This window comes from Pteropus vampyrus, unplaced genomic scaffold (genome assembly GCF_000151845.1).
Source record: "Pteropus vampyrus isolate Shadow unplaced genomic scaffold, Pvam_2.0 Scaffold50, whole genome shotgun sequence".
In the NCBI taxonomy this organism is placed as follows: domain Eukaryota; kingdom Metazoa; phylum Chordata; class Mammalia; order Chiroptera; family Pteropodidae; genus Pteropus; species Pteropus vampyrus.
The window spans coordinates 5,024,994-5,037,821 of NW_011888831.1; the positions used below are offsets into that span (position 1 = coordinate 5,024,994).

The following is a 12,828-nucleotide window of genomic DNA, read 5'->3' on the forward strand; positions in this document are numbered from 1 at the left end:
AGCATTTTACCCGGGGTTACAAAATCCTTAGTTGTGAAAATGAAATGAACTTTGTTTTTCACCCTAAATGGAGTGATCCAAATAGCAATTTAGTATGGAGCATACTGGGTCCAAGAGCCAAGTACAGGGTACCTCCTCTTGAACAAGGCCAGAAAAGTATGACTCTGACACTGGAACTACTGGGTTCAGCACAGAATGTCTGGTATTAGTTGATGAATTCTATTGAGATGATCTTTATTCATGGAACTAAGGTTTATTGCCCAGTCTCCAGCAAAGAAAGACTTTCTCTCAAATTTCAAGAAGATTAAAATGTAACCCCTGTAACATAAGCTTAACACATAATGTCAGAAGAGGAGAGGCGCAGTGTTCAGGGAGTGAGAAGGAAATCCAAGGAGCAAAATTCCAACAGTGTTGATCTGGAAGGTCCAAGAGGAAGGAACTCTGTGTCTGGGTATACAAGCATATTTCAGTCACTTGAAAAGTGCACTCGGTAGTGAAGTGGGAACAATTCTCCAACTTCACTAACTCCTACAGGACGTCTTCCACTAACTGCCTGAGTCCACGTTGACCAAGAAATTTTCTGAAGAGCAACTGAGTCTCCCATGTTCTTTTACACCTAGAAGGGAGGGAGTACCCTGGATACCAGGCACAAATATTCTAGTCAGTGGAAAATGAAAAGTCAATCGTGAGTTAACTTCATGCAACCTCATTTTTAGTTTGACCACCCTACATGAACTCATAAAGTAAAGATTATGACCTACACAGCTCAGTTCCACACCCACAAACTTTCAAGGTTTTTTGCAACTAAAAAAAGTAGGGGAAAAAATGACATCAATAATGGTTTCCACTCATAGAGCAACTAACACAAGCCTAGTACTCAGTGCTCTTTATACATTTAATTCTTACAACCCTTTGAGCGAGACATTATTATTTACAATTGAAGAAACTGGAATTCAGAGATGTTATATTATATAGTCAGAATCTGAGCCCAAGAGCTGGCATTTCACAGTGCCTCCTACAGAGTACGAGTGGGTGAGGCTGGATTCTTGGTCAGCGGCGGGGCCTTCAGTGTACATCACCCGAGGACACAGATTTGTAGAGGGAGAACTTAATCAAAACCATAAGCATGTATCATAGGCTGGATACATCCTGCCTCCTAGATCTAGTACCGGTTTTCATGCAACGTATCGTATATCTTAATAATGCCTTGTAATTATTGAGCAACTAACACAAGCCTAGTACTATGCGTGATACAAAATATGCAATGTAAACAAATGCTAGAGAAAGAAATCCAAAAGGACTAGGAAACTATTTGGGGGAAAGGAGAAAAAGAAAACTTTTTGTATTTAAATACATGGCTGCAAATGTAGGGCAACAGGGATAGTGAGTCACTGCATCTCTAGCAGCTCCTCCTGAGTTGATGTAGAATGTACTCCCAGGGCTAGCTTTAGAGACGTGGGTATTGTGGTTAGCAGCAAGTGAGAGTAAAAGCCCATTAATGAGTATGACTGGATGAGATGCTAACTTCCTCTTTTGGTACAAAAAAGTTAGGAAGAAACCTAAACTCACCATTTGCTCTGATTTTTCTGCTTTGTCTTTGATATCTTTGATTTTGCCGAAGAGTTGCTGAATTGCTTTCTGGGCCTCTTCGAGCGCCTAGAATAAGAGAAATAAATGAAAAACAAGACAGCACCAGTCCCTACACTGTAATCAAGTCCAGCCTCAGAAGAAAATTAATAAAGCTCTCTTGATTCATTGCACTTATGCTGACAATTTTACTGGACCAAAGTAGTAGAGATACAGTCCAGCACTTGGATACAGGCAAATACTCAGGATTCTTGCCAATATACATCATAAAGTTTTAATTTAAAAACCAAACTATTTCTCTCTATCTCAGTGATTACTACACGTATTGATGACAACAAATAAACAGGACATGCACATCTGTGCATGTGTGTGCGAGTGCGTGCGTGAATGCACATGTGTGCAGTAACCTTCAAAACCTGTAGAAAGACAGAGGTGTCTCTAAGCTAGAGTAGGAAGAGCTCTGAATTTTGGAAGTTCCAGAAGACTGTGCCTTCAAAAAAATCACAGCTGTGCATAGGGACTCCAGAACTGTGGCAAACCGTAGAGATATTTAAAGTGCCCCATTTGGAAACCAAAAAAATGAAGTTAGAAAGGGACACTTAAAGCTAATGGTGAGCCGAATGTTTCCACTGAAATGAAAATCTACAAAGATAGATGCCACGCATTAAAAGTATTACAACCCACGGTAGCTTCTGCAAGTAGGGGAAGCAATATTCAGAGATTTGTGAGGGCCCAAAAGCCACACACGTGTAGAGCATATGAACTTATAAAAGATGCAGCAGCCAAATAAGAACTCATGCTTCATTTCATCAAAAGCACTTTATTTACTTTGGATTTAAGAGTGGCCTGTCCTAAGTGGGCCTCACAAGCCCTTTATAAATGTAATGATAAGGCTAATGTAACCCTAAAGCTGTGTGTGGCCATCTTTGCCTGCCCGGAAAAATAGCTAGCCTCCCTGAGAAGGATGCCGTCACCGAGGAGAGAGGAAGCGATGCTGAAATGAAGGGAGAATGACAAAACCCTGATGGAATTATCTGAACCTCTGCAAGCAGCTGTACCCAATGGAAGTGCTACCTCTACGACTACAAACTCATACATCTTTTTTGCTTAAAAAAAATCCACAAAGAGCAAACTTAAGTTGGCGTCCTCTGCAGGAAATTCCTTCCTTGTTAGATGTAGGGTTATATCTCCCTTTCCCTCCCAGGTTTCCCAAGCTGTTCACTTCTTCTGATATGTGGAATTCTTTCTTATTCTGGAACTCCCTGCCCTATGTGTGGCTGAATTCCAAACACGGCTCTTTTGATCATTTTCCACCTCTGCAATTTATAGGAGTTTCGCATGTGGCAACAAGGATGCTAAGCTGTTGCATGTGACTATGTTATGGCTTCTGCAATGAATGTCCAGAAGCTCCTCTGAGAAGTCGTTCCTTAGCCCATTTGTTGCCAAGTTTGAGGTGACACTATTCAAGCAGCTGCTCACACCACCTCCTGCGGCAGGGTGCGTTTGCTCTGCTGGATCACTTATATCTACAAAGGTTTGTGTGCAAAGGAGCTTTATACTTGTAATTTCTGCCAACGGGACACAGATATTTCACTCATCGAAAAGTTTGGTCTTGGAACAACAGTTTGCAATGCTACCAGAGACACAAAGTCATACCTTGGGAATTTTTACCTGAAGAGTAAGAAAAGGGGCAATGGAATGGAATTGTGTCACACTGAACAGCTCTTTTCAATCTCATTCCACCCCAAAAGGATCCTCACTTAGCAACTGTTTCCACTCAGCTTCCCGCCATCCTGTCTTTCTCATTCCAGGACTTAGCATGCCTGTAACAGCTGTGGTGTCATAAGAAAACCGTCCATTTTCTAGCAGAAAGGCAGGAGTTTGAGGCCTGCCTCCACTGTCACATACTAGCTTACCTCTCTGGGTATCAGTTTCCTTATCTGAAAAGTGGGGATGATGGCACCTACTTACAGAGTTGATGAGAAGATTTAATGACATAATAAGTATAAAAAGCTGCACGAATATTAGGTTTGTTTCCAGGACTTATGGCCAACCTGAGCAAATGCATGCATGCATATATGTATAAATAAATATATACATGTATAATGTCTCTTCTGACAATACTTTTCCCTCTGATACACAACCTCTAGGCCTGTTTACTATTAGCCACTCCCTGAATGAATCCACACCCAGTCATTCCACCTCCTCACTCCTTCCTCAACATCTCTAATCATCAGGAAAATGCAAATTAAAACCACAATGAGCTATCACTCCTCAATGAGCTATTCTCATACCTGTGAGAATGGCTATTATCAAAAGACAACAAAGAGTTAGTGTTAGTAGGGATGTGGAGAAAAGGGAACTCTTGTGCACTATTGGTGGGACTGTAAACTGGTGCAGACACTAGGGAAAACAATAAGGAAGTTCTTCAAAAAATTAAAAATAGAACTACCATATGACTCAGCAATTCTACTTCTGGGTTTCTATCCGAAGAAACCTGAAACATTAATTTGAAAAGATATATACATCCCTATGTTCACTGTAACAATATTTACAACAACTAAGATATGGAAGCAAGGTGTCCATATGTGTCTATCGACAGCTAAATGGATAAAGAAGATGTGATACATATATACAATGGAGTATTACTCAGCTATAAAAAAGGATAAAATCTTGCCATTTGCGACATGAATGGACCTAGAGGGTATTACGTTAAGTGAAATAAGTCAGAGAGAGAAAGACAAATACCATATGATTTCACTTATATACAGAATCTAAAACAAACAAACAAAACAAAATAGAAACAGACTCATAGATACAGAACAAACTGATGGCTGCCAGAGGGGAGGGAGATGGGGGAATGGATCAAAAAGTTGAAGCAGATTAAGGAGTACAAACTGCCAGTTATAAAATAAGTCACAGCAATATAATGTAAGCATAAGGAATATAGTCAATAATACCATAATAACTATATACAGTGAGAGATAGGTACTAGATCACTTCATAAAATATATAAATGTCTAATCATTATGTTGTACACCTGAAATTAAAATAATATTGTATGACAACTATAATTAAATTTTAAAAATTCTTTCACATTTTTAATAATCACCTCAAAATCAAGATACAAAATTCATTTGAGCATTGCTTACTGATCTACCACACAACCTTAGATTTCATAAGATTTTGACAAACCAAAATCAAGTTCTAACAAAATAAAAATGTTAAGGAATAAGTTATCGGATATAAATTTATAACCAAAAGGAGTAAACTTTCAAAATAAAATGCTCAACACAGCTACTGATCGTGTGCAAATCTTTGCTGTCTCTCATTTCTTCAAGTGCCATTTCTTCTCCATCCTTTCTTTCACCTGACTTCCTCTTCCCTTCCAACACCCACTCCCATAACATACACGAAGCACACGGTAGAATCAATTTGTTTATCATCTTGGTGCCTATGGTCCTTTATGTAACCTTAACGTTTCTAATAATTTTTGTGGGTCTACCTTTTGGTTGGACTACGTGATCCTAGAGGGCAGGAATATGTCTCACTCATTGTGACTCCCTGATACCTAGGGAGGTCCAGAATAATATGGTAGGTGTCCAATATATGTTTAGTAAGTTGAATTTACAACCAATCAATCGCAGTATACACAAACACAGATACAAACTCCATCTTTGTTCTCAGGGATAGTCAGTCAGGTAACACACTAGCCATAGTAGTTAGGGCTGTGTCATTGCAACTGCAGACCTTCGACATAATTCAGTTTTGTAATCTTCACATATTGAAAAAAATAGTGGGTTAATTAACCTAGGAAATTAGACATGAAAAAAATTTTAACTTGCCATGCTATCAAATTTTATAAAGTCGTACTATAATAACAAATTATTATAAATTATTATTTTTTATATATATGTATTTGTTCAGAAGAACTTCATCTACCTCAGAAGGCTTCTGTATATTCCCTCTCCTGTCCATTTAAGAAAGATACTTTTCAATGATGGCCTCTTAAGAACCTATTTTTTAAAGATTATTTCAGATATTTCAGATATTTTTAAACATTAGATTACAGATTTTCCTTCTGAGACAATTGCAAAATCATTTTTCCTTTTGGCTATGTTCCTCAAGAACTAGAATCAATTTTGATATCTACTAATTAACAAACACTACACTGAAGATGCATGGGTAAAAAATCATTAATTCCTGCTCTCAAGGAGTTTATAATCTAGAAAGGCAAGAAGATAGGCTAATAAACATTGAGCTCTGATAAAGACATGTACAGAGTGCTGTGTGAGCCCAGAGAGCCATCACAGATACTGGCTTGTTTTGGTAGGAACAGAGAAGGAAGGGAGGTCCAGGAAGTCTTCCTGAAGGAGGTTACAACTTCACGATGTATTACTTGGGCCAGAGTATTTTAAAATAACAGCTATTAAGAGTAGCATGTAGTAAATAAAATGCTATTTTTCAAATCCGTACTCTATCATAAACAAATTCTCTCTTTCCAGCAACAGACCTTTGCTCTCTTGTAACTGAAGACTACCTATATCTGCATGGTTACTCTGATTTCCTGTGGCAGTTATAGCTCTAACTACATTAGTCAGTATTTCATTAACTCACTCCTTTAATCATCAAACATATATTTATTGAATATCTTCCATGTACCAGGCATTATTCTAAGCACTGGGAATCCAATGGTAGACAAGACAGACATGGTCCCTCTCTCTGTCTTCTAAGAATTTACTTTGAGAAGTGGCAGGTGGGGGAATATTGGAAAAACAATAATAAAGAAGAAAATTTAAGAGTATCACAGGTGCAATGAAGGAATTAAGCAGTGAGATGAGACTAAGGGGAACAGTGGTCATAAAAGGTCTCTGAGAAAGAGCAAATGAACTGAGATCCGTAGCATGAGAAAGAGAATTTGTGGATCTGGAATAAGAGAATTCAAAGTGGAGAGAACAGCAAATAAAAGACCCTTATACAGAAAAGACTTTAGGTTTTGAAGGACCGAAAAGTAAGGCAGTAGATGGCAGGGTCATATTGGACTGGGAAATGTTAAGAAATAATTTGGAATAGGCAGGAACCGGAGCATGAGTGGTCTCAAAGTCCTAGTAAAAAGCATGGGGATTTTGTTCTAAGTGCAATGAGAAGCCACCGAAGAGTGTCAAACAAGGGACTGGCAGAGTTTTACACGTAAAAGACCACCTGGCTGCTATGTGGCAAGGGGATCAAATAGAGACAGGAGTGAAATCAGGACAGAAAACATGGTAGGAAGCTGCTGCAGTTGTCTAGGTGAGAGATGGTAAAGGTCTAGACTAGGCGGCCAGTGGTGATGGGAAGGGAAGTGATTTGGGATTTATATGATATAACCTGCAGGACTCACAGATGGATTGGAGGTGGATGATGAGGAAAAGGGAAGAATCAAGGATTACTCTTAGATCTGAGTTTGAAAAGTCAGTGAATTATTCCATTTACTAAGCTAGGAAAGGGGAAGGAACAAGTTTGACAGGCAGGTGTGTGTTTTGGTGGTGGGACTGAAAATCAAGAGTTCCCATTTCAGTGTGTTAGGGTGCATAGTCTATTTGAGGTCAAGTGCAGATACCAAATTGGACATGTGAGTCTAAAGCTTGGAAAAGAGGTGCAGGCTAGATTTAAATTTAGAAGTCATGAGTTTCTAGATGATATTTAAGTCGGTAGAAATGAAAGAGTCACCTAGGAAGAGAGTAGAGAAGAAAAAAGACATGAAGGAAAGAGGAGAGAGAGAAAATGACCCAGGGCTAAGCCCTTGGGCACTCCAATGTTCAGAAGTCCAGAACAGGGGCCCCCAACCTCTGGGCCATGGTCCAGTACTGGTCTGTGGCCTGTTAGGAACCGGGCCACACAGCAGGAAGTGAACGGTGGGCTAGTGAGCAAAGCTTCATCCGTATTTGCAGCCGCTACCCAGTGCTAGCATCACCGCCTCAGCTCCACCTCAGATCATCAGGCATTAGATTTTCACAGGTGCACCAGTCCTTAGTGCCAAAAAGGCTGGGGACCACTGGTCTCGAAGAAGGAAGGAGAAAAGATGCCAGAGAAAAACCGCCAGTGACATGAGAATATAACAAAACTATGGTGTCACAGAAGCCACACAAGCGTTGGAAGGAGGAAGAAAAGAGCAATTACGTCTTAGGCTGTTGAAAATGCATGTAAGGTTAGATTGGAAAATTACCACTGAATTTGACAACAGAGAAGTCACTGACGACCTTGACAAGAGCAGTTTCACGGGAGTCAAGGGAATAGAAGTGGTCAGTGATGACATGATGAAGGGGAGACGGTGAGAATAAAGCAGGACCCAGAAAATGATGGCCTGCAGGCCAAATCCAGCCTGCCCCGTTTTTGTAAATAACGTTTGCTTGGAACACACAATCCCAATTATTTAGGTATGTCTATAGCTACTTTAATCATACAATAGCAGAGATGAGTAGACCATATGGCGCTTAAAGTCTAATAAAATATTTACTCGCTGACCCTTAAACAGAAAAAGTTTGCTGACTTCTAGCGTAGACTATTTTTTCAAGAAGCTTTTGCTATAAGACAAGAAAAATGGGGCAATAGATGGGGTAAAGGGAGGAAGTTTTAAAGATGAGAGATGCTTGCTCATGTCTATTGTGGGAATGATACAACCAAAGAGAAGAAATTGATTTGGGAGGTAGTGGGGGTAACAGGACACTTACAGAAAAGAAGAACTTTATAATGTTCTGAAATTCTTCAGCGTGTAAGTATTAGCTCTCTAACAGGGCTATAAGTATCCTTCGGAGTGTAGCCCAAGGATATGAATGACATTCTACTATTTCTTCAAATAATCATCCATTCTGATTGCTACAATGACAGGTCCAGTTTATGACTGTTTCTATATAATTACTAACAGCTCCTTCTCACTCTCAAAAGTGACTGGTGATAAATCATATGGCCACCTCACCTATGGCATCTAACCAAAGCTAGAGCACAGCTGAACTCGACAAATACTTGCTGACTGATTAAAAATATCAACTGAGACTAGTGCTCTGAATGAGGCGTGCTGACACCCATGTTTTGCCCTAACTTCAGGCACAATTATAAACAGTGATTCAAAAACACAGCATCATATTTCTGTAACTTATCTATTTGGCTGATATGAAATCTAATGTTCATGATGTAGGTACTCTTATTCTTGTTCTAAAAATGGTGAGCCTGTTCCTCCTAGAAGTTAAGTGGCTTGACAGAGATTGCACAGTAAGTGGCAGGACCAACATTCACATCCCAGTCTGCTGATTCAAAAACCCTTGCCTTTTACTAATACAGTGAGTGCATTGCTTTTCCAAACAGTAGGAAGGAAACTCACTGAAGCCTTCTGAAAAATACTGATCATGGTGTAAAAAAGCTTTAAAAAGGCTGAAATTTTGGGGCATGACTTGTACAGAATTCTGTGATATTGTTGGTCATGTCATGTTACAGTGATGTGCTAGATGGGATTATAACCACCGCCTTTTGCCAAACACACTAAGACTTATGACATTCAGCTAAGAAAGACAAAAAGGGCTAAGCTAAGATCTGAAGTGAATGAACCCTTTTCAGAGAATGGGTTTTTATCTCTATTTCTCTCATTTTCAATCTGGCATGCTACCAGATCTCTGCTGAAAGTACCTTTTTTTCCCCTTCCAGCAAACAAATAAGACTCACACAATCTTACATTTCAGTCATAAAGATAAACTGTCTGCCATTTTCTTTTTCAGGCTGGAATACTTTTGCTTGTTATAGCAATGTATTAAAGTCAAGGAAATTTAATATAATTCATTTTCCAGAGTGAAGTTTCTTTCAAAGCATTCATTCCATCAAGCAAGTCCATCCTCAACACACACCCTAATATTTGATATCTAATCTCTAGCAATCAATTACACAAAAAGAAGAGCATTTTGTAATTGGAAGAACTCTATGACCTACAAAAGGTTAAGATTTTATTTTTTTTAGAATATGAAAATACTTTTACTACCTGGCTAATCAGAAAATGTGCTGAAAGAAAGATTGTGGCAGTGTCCCTAGACACTCTTTAAAATAAAATGGGGCTACTTTTCCATTCCAAGCTGTATGTGGATTAAAAACAGAACTAACCACCCAAAAATGTCTGCTTTCAATCCACCCGTACCGGAGTTTCTGAACTGAGCACTGGAGCGTGGCTACGGCCTGCATTCGAGGGTGTTACTAGGAAGCAGTTACTGCAGTGGTCCCCTTCAGTAACTCAGATTCTGCAACTGGGAGATACAAAGCAACTCACTGAGCTAGCCTACGAGACTCAGCAGAACCAATTACGCTATCTCTGTATTTTTGTGCGTCATTAACTGTGACCATTATTCTTCATTTTCCTTGCCTCCTGAAGTAGACTCTGAACAAGGTACCCAAGCTACACCAGGTCATGAGCACAGAGGAAAAGCACCATGGAACCTGGCAGACTCTATTGCTTTCCTCTTTCGTCTTTTTTTTTTTCTTTTTTCTTTTTTTTACCCAGAACTGTTGTCTGCCACCTGTGTAGATAGAGGGGATGTAAACCAATGGAGATGCCTTGAGGAATTAACATCCTCTTAAGGCTCTTGGATGCATCTGATTTTGCAGTTTGCTCTATCAGAGAATTCTACTGCTCTTATCCTGTGAGTCCACAGGCAATCTTTGAGAGATTTTAAACTGAGACTCCATTGCTGCCACTGCCAGGAAGGAGGGAAAGGTTGCTGATTTTCAGAACTGGTACAGCTTTATGTTTTTATCTTTTTTAATATTTTGCCACTATTCTGCTATCATTTCTTTTTGTTCATCTTTACATCTGTCTGTGGGTTCCCTTCCCACTGTTTGGAAAAGCAATGCACTGTAAAAAGCAAGGGTTTTTGAACCAGCAGACTAGGATGTGAATGTTGGTCTTGCCACTTACTGTGCAATCTCTGTCAAGCCACTTAACTCCTAGGAGGCACAGGCTCACCATTTCTGGAACAGGAATAAGAGTACCTATATCAAAGACTTCATTACAAAAGAACAGAGAGCTTAGTAGTGAGCACTTTGGAACTGTTTACCTCTCCTGCCTCCTGGGAATCTTCCTCTCACTGTTCTCTTAGAGATCTGCTGTCCCAGAGGCAGACGGGGCCCAAGCTGGGCCAAATGCAGTTTTCCTGACTTTCCAGAATGAATTGGGAAAGAGTTCATCTTTCTCAGGTGATAGAAACCTCAAGATGTGAAAGCGAGTTAGACAGAAGCAAGGTTCCTCAGGAGGAGGAGGCGGCTGGTCTCCAGGTGGAGACAGTCCCGGGCAGTACTCCAGTCCTGGGCTTCAGTTGTGTGGCAAGCTCAGCTGCGGCACTACTCTTCCACTCTGACTGTTCAGCTTCTCCTTCAAAACAGGACACAAGAGTCTTCCATATAACCCCCCTTTTCACCTAAGGCAGTATGAACTGGGATTTTGTTTTCTGCAACTGAGAGCCCTGATGGAGGACTCAGCTCATAAAAGGGGCTCACTGAACGGCAACTATTAATATTGTTCTCCGACCTTCCAGACAGACTGCCATATTTCAGATAAGACTATCCCTCTAAGAGTGAAGATGTCGACCCATCTTGTAGAGCTCTGTAAGTGAGATGGTTAATTAAGTTCAATGACTGCGGGCATATGCATAAAAATGGCTCATGGATAAGGGTGATGGTCTCTTCGAAGCATGTTTAAAAATGAGACACGTCTTCAGAAAAAAAGTTCCAATCTTTTGTTCAGTCCTTCAATAAAAAATGAGTGCCTGCTATACTCGGTACAGTGCTAGATACTGAGAGAAAAAGATCACTAGATGAGGACATGTCTTTAAAGAGCCTGTAAGGAATACATGCAAAACATAGATAAAACTGTAAGATGAGAATGATACAAAGAGGTATGAGTAATGAATGCCAGAATCATTTGAAATGCAAAGGACTCAAGAGAGCAAAAACGCTGCTGGAGGCTACCACATCTGAAGAGCCCTAAACAGCAGTCCCCGTGACTTCTATTAAAGGTGGACACCTAGGAGTAAGTGGACTGTATTTATGAAATGTCCCTTCTTTTGATACTGCCGGCCACCCTGGTACCACAGAGAAGTGTTGCTATGGAAACTGGGCATCGCCAGCTGGGCAGAGGTACTTTAACAAGACTCAGCAGTAATAACAACACAGCCCATTCCCAATGGTACCAAACAGTAGCAGAGGCTACAGGAATCTCACAGCAGTAGATGGCTGCATGTGCACAGCCTCATGATTCCCTGCGTCCTTGAACGTGACAGGTAACCTCTAGGTCTGGCAGCCCTGGTCAAATGCCAGATGGGCATCCATCAGATGAGACTCACTGGTGTTAACACTAATTCCTCCATAGCTCATTCAGAAACCTGGAGTATAAAGGGGCTTTATTTAAAGCGCAGATTTCTTTCCAAGTTTGTGAACCAAAAGAATGTAAGGAGCAAAAGGAATAATTCTCACCTTATTTGTTAAAATGCTCTGTTCCACCTAAGTTGCTTTTATTTACGATTTTTGCAAACCACATCCACAGAAAAAGTGAATCAAAGAGTTCATCTTTATTGTTTTTGGGAGACAAGCCAGAAGTTAAAATCACAAGACGAAGCTGGAACACAAATTCGGCAATGCCCAAACAAGACAAAACATTTAGATTTTAAAGTTCTGCTTGTATCTGTTATCACCCATAACTTAAAATTTGTTAGCTCTGAAATAGCTGGGAGTGATGAATGCATTCATGCACAGCTTCCTTTGATGAAATGTAACCCTTGAGGTTGACTGCATTTAAAGCAACAACTCCAAATGGCAAAAGAGAAGAAATAGTTTAAGCCACAGTCTCAGCTGCTTTTGCTAAATAAAAGGTATAAAAATTCAATATTTTAGGAAATGGGGCACATTTAAAGGTCCAAGTTTAACAAAAAGACTATCTCCCACAAATAGCCTGGACTTTCAGCTGCCAAATTAAATTCTGATCTCTCATGTCTTATTATTACTTCTCATTTTACTAACTTAGTAACTCTCATCTATATTATGGGTCTTCATTCAGGAGAAAACATCCTTTTGTGGTGACATGTGGATAGTCTTTCATCTGATTTTTAGATATCCTCTGTATAAAAGCCCTATGGCCGCAAACCCCTGTGGGGTTTCACCTGAGTTTCTCCTCCTAGTTCACTAATTCTCTTCAGTACCACAGGTGTGTAGTGAACACAGTTGCCTCCTTTC

The 12,828-nt window shown here is 39.9% G+C and overlaps 1 protein-coding gene across 2 annotated transcripts in view; it reads right to left on the minus strand.

The window, feature by feature from the left end:
* Nucleotides 1-6: 6 nt before the first annotated feature.
* The window catches only part of LOC111739416 (vacuolar protein sorting-associated protein 53 homolog), a 40,443-nt gene continuing 27,621 nt past the window's right edge, over nt 7-12,828 (minus strand). For both annotated transcript variants that reach the window (XM_023530542.1, XM_023530541.1), the window contains exon 5: nt 7-1,656. In XM_023530542.1, the coding sequence (XP_023386310.1) occupies nt 1,309-1,656 (348 nt within the window). In that variant the 3' untranslated portion in view covers nt 7-1,308. The remainder of the gene's footprint in view (nt 1,657-12,828) is intronic.